The 13,709-nt window shown below is 40.8% G+C and overlaps 1 protein-coding gene across 8 annotated transcripts in view; it reads left to right on the top strand.

Moving 5' to 3' along the window:
• znf423 (zinc finger protein 423) overlaps positions 1-13,709 on the top strand; it is a 377,947-nt gene that overhangs the window by 321,970 nt on the left and 42,268 nt on the right. For all 8 annotated transcript variants that reach the window (XM_080186964.1, XM_080186963.1, XM_080186961.1 and 5 more), the window contains one exon: positions 9,300-9,431. In XM_080186964.1, the coding sequence (XP_080043090.1) occupies positions 9,300-9,431 (132 nt within the window). The remainder of the gene's footprint in view (positions 1-9,299; positions 9,432-13,709) is intronic.

The raw sequence follows: 13,709 nt of genomic DNA, 5'->3' as shown, positions 1-13,709 counted from the left end.
AATCTTATTTCCATTTTAGCAATGTGATAAGTGTGACTTACAGCCAAGAGGCTTCATTGGCACTGAAACTATCCTAAGCGTGGAATCTCATCCCTTAACAGATGTAATTATTGTTGTATATTTAAATGTTAAAAGCAGTCTCATTTTTCTCTCTCCCTCTCTCTAGCTCTCAATCCAGTCAGTATTTCCTTATTTATTTCTCTTTTCGGATCTGATCTGATATTGAATTCAGCCTTTCTTATACTTCTTTCTCAGCCTATGCAATGTTAATTTCACAATCTTTCAACCACGTTGATTAAGGAGATACATACTTGCTTGATCTGCGTAAAACCTAAACCAGATCCCATTAGATTCACTCCCACAGCAAATTATGGCCCATTGTGTTTAAGCTTGAGTTTTACATTGGGAACAATCGACCTCAGAGATATATGAAGGCTGTCGTATTTTACATGGATTATATTGAAACAGCACATATTTGAAAACTCAATACAGAAGCATGTTTTTAATATCTTTTAAAATTATTTTAAAAATAAACAGAATTGGTTTAAATAGAATAATCAATGAGTAACTGTGAAATAATATTTTTATCACATTCCCCAAGACAATTTATAACTTTCTCATGGCATATTTCGATTGGCCTCTGCAACGTGCAGAATTTTCAGATTTATGTACTTTTTAAAGCTATTTTCAAGTCTGTTTTAAAATTAGAGTACCATTGGATGGTTTGAAACAAAAAAAGAATTCTTGCAAATTGGAAATCAAATCTAATTGGAAGTGTTAGTTTGAAATATTGTCTCTAGTTGAAGCAATACGACAGATTAAATTGTTGGAAAGGGGAGAGTATCCCCATCAGCATTTCCAGAATTAAACAGTAACTCTCTGTCTCCCCGCCACAGCATTGCCTCTTTTGTTCCGTTCCAGAGTGTGTTTCATTTTTTTTCTCTCATTCTTGCTGCCCAACTAAATAATTTAGCACATGCAAATAGAAAAATGTATTGACTAGCTCCATTATCTCTGAATTGTTTAAACTTATAAATTAGAACCTTTTCCCACAAAGCAATATTTTCCTAAGTATCAAATCAGCAAGCTTTGTCTTGTACGTGTTTCTGTGGTGTTGAAGTGCAAATTTATTTGAAGAATCACATGAAACAATTGTATAATAAATTCTGCATCTTGCAGCATCATAGTGCACACATATAAAAATAAAGTCCTTTTATAATCACTTCATTACTCTATTGTATCCAGAACGCAGGTTCTCTGTTTGCCTTGTCTCTCTGTATTTTGTTCCTAATTTGTGTTATTTGGAATCGGTTGTCTTTAAATGTTTTCATACTGGATCACTTTGTTTTCCTGGAGGTAAAAAACAGTGTTAAAAATAATAAACTAAACATATGGGTGTAAAAAACAGGGGAAATATATTCAATAACAAGGAAATCTGTAAAAATGGACAAACGAGTGTGGTACACCTTTAATCTCCCAATACATTAGAATGCTATATTGCCAAAACAATTAACTTTTCAGCTTTAACATGTTCACCTTGGTATAAATTTAATGATATAAATATAAATTTCGACATAAAGAACACAATGGCGCATGATAGCTAACGTTGCAGTGATTTGTCCCCAGCCAATGCTGCAGTCACAATATTGGGTATTTCTGAAATCTGTCTCTGTCCAGTTCAGTTTGATTTGTGAATAACTGAAATTCATAACTAACAATATCTTGCCTGACAGAGAAAGCTTTAACATGTGAAAATCCCTCTCCCTTCCAACTGTCGGTGGTTGAATCAGACTACTCGCAACCTTGCTGTCATATTTGACCCCAAGATGAGCTTCGAAAGACATTTCCTTAGCATCGCTAAGACTGTCTGTTTTTCACCTCCTTAACATCACGGATTGCCTCTGCTCCTCTGACGCTGATGCCCTCGCCTGAGCCTTTGTTAGTTCGAGACTTAAACATCCCAATGCACATCCCGGCCAATCTCCCACATTCTAGCCTCCCTATACTTGACGTCATCTAAAACTTTCCTATCTGTATCTTAGTTCGTTCGCACCATGCCCTGTTCACGCATCATGCCTGTGCTCGCTGAATTAACAGTGCATTGTCCCCTGGTTGAGCAGCTCTTTTTGAAAATTTTCATGCTTGTTTTCAAATCCCTTCATGACGTCGCCCACGCCATCTCTGTAATCTCTTCCAGTCCCACAACCGTTCAAGACATCAGCATTCCTCAAATTCAAGCCTTTTGAGTCCCCTAATTTAAATCCTGCCACCATGGTGTTGTGCCTTTGGTTGCCTTGATTCTCAGCTCCAGGAATACCCTTCCTACACAAGCCTACTTCTTGCTTCCCTTTTACCCTTTAAGGAACTGCTTAAAACCTGCCTCTTTGACTAAGATTTTGATCTTCAGCCTAATAGCTGTTTATGTGCAAAACTCTGGCGAGTGCCTTGGAACGTTTTGTAATGTTAGAGGTGCTACATAAACACAAATTATTTTTGAAAAATAAAAAATGTGAAAGTGCTAACAGATGTGTGCGCAATACTGCCTGCGATAGAAATCTAAAATCAAAATACAGAATGTTGGAAATACTCAGCAAATCAGGCAGCATCTGTGGAGGGAGAAACACTGTTTCAGGTGGATTTTATCAGAATATGCCATTAATTCTACTGGTTCAAACGTCCTCAAGAAAGCATGATTTTAATTTTAAATGTTTTGGGAGACCTGAGAACCACCTTTAGAGTGTTTATTGCTGTGTGATTTGTGTACATGCTATGCCACATCAATAAACAGGTACCATGCAATGTGAGCATGAATATTAAAAAGGAAGTCTACTTTCTCATTAAATCTGCAAAAACCACAACAGAACTATTAGAAAGCTATTAATATACACTAAGTATACTATCAGTTTTTTTGCTAATACTGTACGTGTCTGCCTGGTCATAAGTAGCAAGGTCACCCCTGCTGCTCTGGGTGCAGGTTCTGCCTGTGCTGGCGATATTTCCTTCTTTTCCTCTCTTTCTCCCTGGCACCATCTTTCTTTCTTTCTTTCTCTCCTGAGGTGCAGATGGCCACATTTGCAGGTTAACTGGAACAGCTGGAGGCGCATTATTAGTTCCCTGCTGCGAACTCATATTTGCTTAGATTTTTTTTAACTGCACAGTAATTTATGACTTTTAGCCACTGATGTAGCTGGTACCCTTGTTTTGAACAGACTGATCTACGTTCAAAATTCATTAGCATTTGTTAAAATGTTGAAAAGGAGGATGCAATTGTCCTTTTAATCAATTAATCAATAATTATTGTTCATAGAGCTATAGCAGCTTTGAAATGTAAACAACATGAACTGTAGCAGTCATTGATCCCTAAGGGGATTCTAGACAATATTTATACTAGTGCATTCATCTGTGGTGACAGTTTCTAAGGAGTGCAATAGTAGATCATAACTGCCATGAGTGAAAAGTCAGCAGACTGCTTATTCCACTCCATTTAATGTTTAGGAGGACAATAAATAATTACCTTTGTTTTAAATCTGTGAAATCTAAAAGATTTTAGGCTCCAGCTGTAACTTTATACACAAAAGGGGATTAAAGCTTTTATAGTTTTAATTCAATGCCAACAACACTAACTCCCTTAAGTACACTTTGTATGTTAAATTAACAATGAAAACGCAAATATTTATTTTCTGCATTATTGCGTGGCTCATGCAAAAATCCAATGAGCCAAAGAAACGTGCATCTTGTATTTGTGAGTAGCTTTAAGGAATATGCCTTTCTACTTATTTGTATTTTACCTTTCTTTCTTGAGTAAAGTTTTAAGAAATGTCACTGTGTTTAACAGAACACACTCAGTTTTAGCTGCCTGGTGATATTGGTCTGTTCTTCATTTATTATACAGATATATGGGTATACTTATTTTAGTGCATTGAAGCACCAAGGTAATCCCCTAAAGTGGTGGAGTCAGGATTTGAACCCCAGATTGTTTTTAGAATTGCACATGTTTGGGTCCCATTCAAGAGTTGCTGACCATGCAGGATTTATTTTGGTATGACCCAATCGCCTCTTTTTTGATGTGCTTCATTATCTCTTCACTTCTTTTGCACCTTGCTAATGGCTTTGTCAGTGTGCAAGTACTGTGTTACCTAAGTTCATACAAAAACAAGTTTTAGTTTATGCACAATCAGAGACCCCTTCCCCCGCCCCCCCCAACCCCCAAGGAGCTGCAAGATGGTTTCAAGGGATCTGTCAAAACAACCAAAGTGTAGAAAAATTTGTACACAATATCCAAAAATTAATTGCTGACAACCCAGAAGAAATAGGGGCGGCATGGTGGCGCAGTGGTTCGCACTGCTGCCTCACAGCACCAGGGACCCAGGATCAATTCCAGCCTCTGTGGAGTTTGCACATTCACCCTGTGTCTGCATGGGTTTCCTCCGGGTGCTCCAGTTTCCTCCCACAGTCCAAAGATGTGTAGGTTAGGTGGATTGACCATAATAAATTGTCCCTTTGTGTCGGGGGATTAACAGTATAAACATGTGGGGTAACAGGGATAGGGCCTGGGTGGGTTGTTGTCAGTGCAGGCTCGATGGGCCAAATGGCCTCCTTCTACACTATAGACATTCTATGATTCTATGTTTTTAAATGCTACCTTGATCTGAGTGAATTTGCCCACCTAAATAGGATCACTGCATTTTAAAAGTAATTAATTCCTGTGAAGCATTTTAACTACATGAAAAAGTGTTCAACATTGTTAAAGATGTTTATGTTCAACCAGATGGAGACTTTTTTATTTCATAAAGGTACTTTATTTGTAAAATATCTGAAAGAACATTACAAACATTTCAAAATAGTCATTACAAATGGCATAATAAATTGTCAACATTGATCAAGTTGCACTCTGAAGTGCTTCAGTACAATTGTGATAAATATAATATTCACTATACAGATTCAATGCAAGTCATACGGCCGAGGGGCCTGTATAAATTCTACTCCCCTCCATTTACTATGGCTGAAATGTCTTAGACAGTGACCTTTCCCCATGCAATGGGGCTACCTCAAGCTTTAGTGTAACCCTCAGCACAGTTTTGGAATGTGCCTTCTGCAACACTTGGTCGGGCACAGCTCTTGGCACTGGAAGATCAACAAGTTTTGAGCAGACCAAAGAGTGGCTTTCACCGAGTTGGTGACCCTCCAGCAATAGCTGATGTTTGTCTCAGAGTACGTCCCTGAGACAAGTCCACAGAGCACAGAGTGCTGTGTCACAGAGCTGCTCAGAATGAATCTCAACAAAAACCACCTCTCTCCAGTCCCAGATAGTGACTGCCTTTTTTCATAAAAATTCTGAAAGAACATTCCAAACATTTCAAAATGATCATCACACAAAAACCACCAGGACACAAAACCAGGATGGTACAGTGCCAGGGACCCGGTTTCAATTCCCGACTTGGATCACTATGCGGACCTTGCACGTTCTCCCCGTGTCTCCGTGCTCTGGGTGCTCTGGTTTCCTCCCACAGTCCGAAAGTCGTGCTACTTAGGTGCTTCAACCGTGCTGAATACTCCCTCAGTGTACCTGAACAGGTGCCAGAGTGGTGACTAGGGGGTTTTCACAGTAACTTCATTGCAGAGTTATTGTTTGTGACACTAATAAATAAGCTTTAAATGCAAAGTGTAATAATATTCAAGTTTCCTACATACATCATGTTGCAATCTGAGGTGCTTCAATACAATCAAAAGAAATGTTACCAACATTTCAAAATGATCATTACAGACATTATGAAGGTATTTAAGTTGTCCACATAAATGTAATATTCACTGTGTACATTCAAAGTGAGACATACAACCAAGGGGATTCTATACACTTCCACACTCCTTAGTTCACGATGACTGAAAGGCCTTAGACAGTAGCCTTTCCTCATTGAGTATTTGTGGTGGGACTAACCCTAGCTTTAGTATATTCCTCAGCACGTAGCTTTGGAATGTGCCAGTCTGCAATAATTGATCAGGGACAGCTCTTTGCACTGGAAGACCAACAAGTTTCGGGCAGACCAAAGAGCATCTTTCACTGACTTGACGATCCTCCAACAACAGGTGATGTTGTCCAGATGGAGACTCTCTTTGGAAAAATCTACTTTATTCAAAAAATATCTAAAAGAAACATCATGAAACATTTCAAATTGCCATAACAGAAAAGTGCAATGATATTCACATTTTCTCCAGCGATCGAGACACACTCTGAGATGTTTCAATTCAGTAATGAGAACATTACGAATATTCCAATATTTTAGTTACAAAAAGTACAATGCTGTTCAAATTATATACATTGGTAATGTTGGAATGAGGAAGGTGAAAGGACTGGCTGAGTGTATCATCACCTTGCCACTTCCCTAAATCCGCTTCTCCCTCCTAGTGACAGATATGAGAGGCAGCTCAATTCAGGATACAGGAAAGAATTTAATCTGTCTAATCAGTGAAGGTTATAGCAAGATCAGAAATGCTACTTCATGTTATTACACAACTGAAGATTGTTTAAAGAATGCATTGTATTTGGGGAAGATGCCACGAGACTCCAGGTTTACAAGTAGGCGTGAGATTTGAAAATTGTTGTTCAGCACCAACAAGAAATTTCAATTAAATAAGTAAAATGAAAAGAAGAAATACATGTATATTTGCATTACTTATTTTTGGACAGAAAAATTACTGATGGGTCTGTGGAATTTTTCTAACAAAGAAGGGAGGCCTCAGAAGGAGAATGTTGAGAGCTGTTGCACTCGAACACTACTTAAGCTAGTTCAGGCCTGAAGGTTTTCTTGTTCTGTCGGCACAAGTGTGATAAAGTGGAACCCACGCCTGCCCATGCCAAAAGATGTAACTCCCATCATATATTACATGGTTACAGCAGATGCATCATACCTGCCAGGATGTTGAGCAGAACTTGCCTTGAACCACAGTTTGCTATGCTGACCTGACCTGAATGGGCAGAAATACCTGGCCTTATTGACATGAGGAGGGTGTGTAGAAAGTTCTCCCATGTTTTCCCCACCATCGCCAGAATTTAAAGGACAATTTCATCAAAGGTGCTATCCTGGAACGACTTTACCTTCAGTTGTGTAACTTTCCTTGCTGCCTTCCCAAAACCTAAACCTCCCACCCTCACAGACACTCCTCCTCCTTCCCTACACCTACTCACATACTATAGAACTATTAAATCCCTACAGTGCAGAAGGAGACCATTTGACTCATCAAACCTGCACTGACTTTCTGAAAGAGCAAAACACCCAGGCCCTCCCCTCCACCCTATTCCCGTACCCCATACATTTACCATGGTTAATCCACCTAATCTACACATCTTTGAACTGTGAGAGGAAACAGGAGCATCCAGAATAAACCCATGCAAACACGGGGAGGAAATGCAAACTCAACACTTGCCCTCAGGAACACACAACTGCGCTCATCCACATATACACACCCATACACATAGAAGACTACTGAAACCGCAACAAAAAGCACAATTCCATTGCCAAACACTGCCAAAAACACGCCTAACCTGTATACACACCCGCATTCACATTTGCACTTCCCCTCCCCCCATACACATTCACATTCACATCCCCCCACTTACAGGCACATCCCATATTTACATACACACCCCCACATAGGCAACATTCCCAAATCCCATGCACTACACACAATATACCCTTGCACATCTCACTCATAAAAGGAAAAACACACAGTATACGCACACTCATTCTTTATGCAGAGTACATAAGGCTACCACCATGAGCAAGATCTTCTCAGAAGGAGTGGAAAGTCCTGACATCAGGGATGTTTTCAGATAGCCAGCATGCTTGGGTGGGAGGTGGGACCTCTGCCATGATGCTGTCAGAAGGAAGCAATCAAGTCGGCAGATGGATGAGGCAGCCAATTGTAAAAGGCTACCAGGCCTTTCACCTTGCTGGCCCAGTCAGAGGGCTAACAACTCTGCAGCCTTTGCATTGCAAAGAGAGGTGGCTGCTGCTGAAGCTGCAAGGGAATTGTGTGGCCTTTCTATTTTGAGGCACACTGACAGAGGTGATAGAGAGTTAATTTTTTGACAGGGTCAAACAGGCTGGACCTGACAGTTGGAAGGAAAACCTCTCCAGTGGCAGTAAGGGCCGAAGTGGTGGTCTTTGCTGCTGACACTCCCCTCCATGCGCCATCAACCATAGCTCTGTCATCTTCGCCCTAACCAGATACCATGCAAAAGGCCCCTATTCAGTCCTTTACTGTCTAGTTGGCAGGGTGCTGAGTCACCACTCTTTCCATTACTGAGAAACTTCTCCAGCAGTAAAATTGAACCAAAGAGCCCTGGTATTTAAAGGCACTCTTGCCTCCTAACCTGCACCAGAGAGCCAGTAAGATTCCAACCCATTTATTACTGCCATCTGGAGAAAAGGGGGAAGAGGTAGACTTGGGGGGAATTCACTGTTAATATTTCCTATTAATGTTTCTTCCTAAAGTATCTGTTGCGTTCATTATTTCTTGACTAGTCTTTTGTTGTAGTGCTGGACAGCCATGCAAGGGCTGCCTGATTGGCTCAGAAATGTAACCAGCCCAAGTAACTCGCCCTTAATTGAATGATAACGTAATAATTTACTGTAGCCTATGCGTTTTGTCTAACTGTTAAAGAAAGCAAATATTAACACTTAGTGCTGTAAAACTGGTACATTTAGCTTTAGCCTCACTGCTTCTAAAAGCACAGTGGGAAAGGTGTTAGGTTTATCCAATCAAAAACATCTGTGGTCAGTGCAACTAATCCTGATTTGGTGACAGGCTGTTACCAAGAATCAGCAGGGTCCTAATCTGCTGTCATCAAATCTGATAGGATGTAATAAATCTGTCAGCTCCAAATGCTCATCTTCAGCTGCCAGAAGGATCCCAAATCCAGGAATTTTGTAAAAAAAATACGACTGTCGCAGTTTTGAGGTCAGACAAATGTTGATTTGTGTTTTATTGCTGTTTAAATCTTCAGAACTCTAGCAGACACATTGTAAATATTGTCAAACACAAATGCTGATGATTAAGGAGATAAATGCATCATCATGTACCCTTGGAGTTGACTGTACAAAAGTTAATAGATTGCAGTAACAAATTAGAGCTGGAATGGTTGGAACAATGTCGACATTTTTTATCGTCACCTATTGTGATCATATTCAGTACTTTGGTTAGATTGTTAGTTTTCAAATACACATTTCAAACAGCATCATTGCATACCCCCACCCTGTATTTTCCTTTAACTAACAGTTGTGTTGTTTGAACTTTTACAGAGGAAGGCATCAATCATGAGTGCAAACTGTGTAATCAGATGTTTGACTCGCCAGCAAAGCTACTGTGCCACCTGATTGAACACAGCTTTGAAGGAATGGGAGGTACTTTTAAATGCCCAGTTTGTTTTACAGGTAAGATGCGTACAATAACTCACTGTTGTTGGATAGGAAACTATTAGCTTTAAATGCAAATATTCAATAAATTGAGTTTAAATCTGAAAACATTTTAAGTTAAGAGTAACTGCTGCTAAATAAATGGGAGAAATTTGCCCTTGACTTTTAGTTATACCGCTGGTGATCTTTCATAGCAGTGACATCAGTGGTTGTTGTGCTGAGATTAATATAAATAAATATCCCATCATTTGCTTCTAGTTCTGCTTTTGGTAATATAGATTGGCAAATATCAATGTATTTTACCTGCACGGTGGCACAGTGGCTAGCACTGCTGCCTCACAACACCAGGGACCCATGTTCGATTCCCGGCTTGGGTCACTGTGCGGAGTCTGCAAGTTCTCCCTGTGTCTACATGGGTTTCCTCAGGGTGCTCCAGTTTCCTCCCACAGTCCAAAAAATGTGCTGGTTTGGTGCATTGGCCATGCTAAATTCTCTCTCAGTGTACTTGAACAGGTGCCAGAGTGTGGCAACTAGGGGATTGTCACAGTAACTTCATTGCAGTATTAATGTAAGCCTACTTGTGACACTAATAAATAAACTTAAAAACTTCAAAACTGAAATTTCACATTGCTTATATCCCATTCTCGTGTACGGAACTGCTTCGGGATTGGAAAGTTTAAATAACAAATCATTTGGGAGTTTAAATAACAAATCATTTGGAACTAGTATATACTTCCAAAAAGCAATCAAAATACTCATGAAATGTTGGCCTTTATCTCAAAGGGGCTAGATTTCAAAGGGGAGGAATCCATGCTTCAGTTGCGCAGAGCCTTTCTCAGACCCCCATCCGAAGTACTGTCTGCAGTTGTGGGCACCGCACCTGAGGAAGAGTATGTTGGCTTTGAAGGCGCTGCACAGATTCATCAAAATGATATTGGAGCGTAGATAAATTTTAAGGAGATTCCTGAAGGAGGACATGAAGATGGAGCGGCAAAGATATTAAGGGAAGTCATTCCAGAGTATGCAGCAAATGTGATGAAAGGCACCCCCATAAATGGTGCTGTGCCAGAAGGTTAGATATGTTAGAGGCCCAATTAGGAGGAGTGAAGAATCTGAGGAGGGGTTGCTTGTAAGGGTTACAGAACTAGGGAGGGATTTAAATTTGAATGAGAATTTTAAATTGGAGGCATTGGAGGACCACGTAGGTCACAGAGCCCAGGGGTGATTGATGGATGTACAACATAGGAAATGGTTCAGTGTTTTGAATGAGCTGTGGGTTACAGAATCAGGGGGAATGGCTGAAAGAACAATTGAGTCTCTAAAGTGATAAGCTATGAATGAGGGTTTCTGCAGTAGTGGGCTGAGGCAACACTGGAGTTGGACAATGTTACTCCGCTGGAAACAACTTTTTTACAGTGAGAGTATGAGATTATGCCGTTTGGGTTGGGGTAGGATGTCAGGATTGCAAACAGTCTGGTTTGTATTGCGATACTTGCTGGGGAGCAGGATAGAATTGCTGGCAAGAGTACGGAGTTTGTGACAGGAAAGAGGACAGCGGCTTTGCTCTTTCATTGCTTAACTGGTGGAAGCACGATGCGTTGGAGGCTGCATGTTTGACAAGCAGTTTGAAAACACAGACAATGCAAAGGTCGGGAGAGGTGATGGAGATATAGAACTGTTTGTCAGCGGAAGTACGCATTGCATGGAAGTTAGTCCTGTGAATTTGGGTGATGCTGCCAAGGGGCAAAATGTAGGCGTGGACAGGAGGAGAGCAAAAGACTCCCGGGGCTTTTGAGGTTATGATGCAGAACCAGGATAAGAAATTATTATCAGAAATACTCTGACCACAATTTGATTAGGAAATATGGAACAAAGCCAGGACCATCTCACTACTGGAAAATGTAGGAGAAAAATTGGAGGCAGATGAATTATGATCAATACTGTCAAAGGCTGAAGAGAGGATGAGAGAAAATACACCTCATTTTGATGTCACATGACTTGGATCAGAGCTATTTCCTCTACTGTGGCATGGGCAAAAACTGACAAGAGAGATTCAAACCTGCAGGCAATATTAGGAAGGATTTAGGAAGCAATAGTAAATTCAAGGATACCAAAGTGAAATACTGTGGATGCCGGAAATCTGGAAGAGAAACAGAAAATCCTGAAAAGCAGGTACGGCTGCATCTGGGTAGCTAGAAACAGATTGGGCATGGTTTTACCAGCCGTAAAAGCCATGCTCCAGCTGCAGTGAAGTCAGAGAATTTGGATCCCAGCCTAAACTCTGTTCACCACAACGGGATGGGTAAATCCCACCAGACTGAATGGCCTTAACATTCCAGCCTTCGTGTTTCAGACAATGACTTTTCAGCAGAGTGGGGAAAAGTTAGCAATATTGACAGCTTTAAAGCAAAAATAGGTGGTGAAATCAGAGGGAGGAAATGAAAAGGACCAAAGGGAAGGCCTGTGATAAGGTGGAAAAGGGCAGAAGTTTTAATGGTGCAAGGCAAAATGTGATGGTAATGGAGCAAGTGAAGAAACAAAAGGTGGGCCTCGAGACAGTGTAAATGGGAAAACTGAATCATCACCAACAGCTGCTGTCCAAAAATAACAACAAAACACCAATAGAAAAAAATGAGGTCAGAGGTTATGGAGTTAATTTGCTCGACTCGAGTCAGCAAGGCTGTAAAATGCCTGATTGAAAGATTGAAAATTCCTTAAGTTTACTTTGTTCGAGGCTGGGAAATAGAGGATTGGAGGGAAGTTTTGACAGTGCAGAAGCAGGAAAGCAGCAGCGATAGCTAACTGGTTTGTATTGATCTTTGTGACCAAGAGGTCCATGAGCTCTTTATGCTGGTTATCATAGCTGATGGTGGAGGGATACAGATGGTGGAGAAGTGAATCTGGGATTTCTATTTAATCTCTGCTCTAATTTGGGAGAATTTGATTGTTTTTGTAGAAGAGAGTGAGGCCAAGAGCATTTGAAGGATCCAATCAGATGAGCTAACCGTTTGTGAACCAGGTAGACACACCCTTTGGACTTGAAGAAATAAATCTGTGATCATATCAGGGTGAACAACCAGAATGGGAGAGTGTCAAAATTCTACTCAGGATAATGTGAAGGTCTTATGGCACAGTGGGTAATCTGAGCCAGAAGCTCCCTGGATTTGATGGCCATGGGAAGTGCATTCATAACTTGGCCAAATTGGTTGACTGTCAACCTGTAAATCCTGCCCATATACCAATAGCAAGCAGTAAGAACTGGAGAGTTTCCTGATCAGCCATTTACGGAAGATACTGGCAAACCGCTGACACATCTTGCCAGGCACAACCATGGGCCAATGCAGAGATCTATGGTCACCAACGCTCTTTCAAGGCAGTTGAAGAGCAAGGGAAGAGGCTGGGGACATTAAAGATGCAGATAAGACAATGGTTGAATAAATAGACAGCTACCGAGTGTCAAGCTGGATGAAGGGCTATAGATAGGCTGTTTGAAGTATGGTAACTTCAGCCAGAGTTTATTCGAGATATGGTCCAATTACAGCCCACTGACTGTATTTAGTATGTGACAGGAATATTTGTAATTGATTGCAGTATTTCATGCCACCTGTTTGATTCGGCCTGCATATTAAGCACACACAATTTTTTATGATTTCAGGATATAAATTATGATTGAGGCTCTGATTCAGTTCATGTGTAGTCAGGTTGAGGCTCAAGACGACCTGTATGATCATTATCCACTATACCTGGAGTTGTATTGAATATGTGGAGGAGGTGTTGATACCTATCCTTACTGACTATGGTCTGTGGGTTAGGAAGTCTAGAATCCAGTTGCAGGCAGAGGAGCCGAGCCCCAGGACATGAAGTTTCGAAATGAGTCACATAGGAATAATGGTTTTAAAGACTGAGCTGTAGTCTATGAATAGGAGTCTGACATAAGTGTCTTTGTTATCTAGGTGTTCCAGGATTGAGTGTAGGGCCAGTGAGATGGCATCTGCTGTGGACCTGTTGTGGCAATAGGCAAACTGTAGGGGGTCCAGGCAGACTGGGAGGCAGGAGTTTCTTTTAAGCTTAGTGCTTGTACACCCTAGCTTAGTTACTGTATATCAGTATAAAGTATTTTTCTCAACCTCAAAAAAAAATTTATACCTGATGCTCTGTGTAATACATGGATAAAATATGGATGGCATGGTGGCACAGTGGTTAGCATTGCTGCCTCACAGCACCAAGGACCCAGGTTCAATTCCGTCCTCGGTTCACTGTCAGTGTGGGTTTCCTCTGGGTGCCCTGGTTTCCTCC

Source organism: Carcharhinus amblyrhynchos, chromosome 4, assembly GCF_965287045.1.
Source record: "Carcharhinus amblyrhynchos chromosome 4, sCarAmb.v2.hapA, whole genome shotgun sequence".
In the NCBI taxonomy this organism is placed as follows: domain Eukaryota; kingdom Metazoa; phylum Chordata; class Chondrichthyes; order Carcharhiniformes; family Carcharhinidae; genus Carcharhinus; species Carcharhinus amblyrhynchos.
This window is presented reverse-complemented; position numbering and strand designations above follow the sequence as displayed.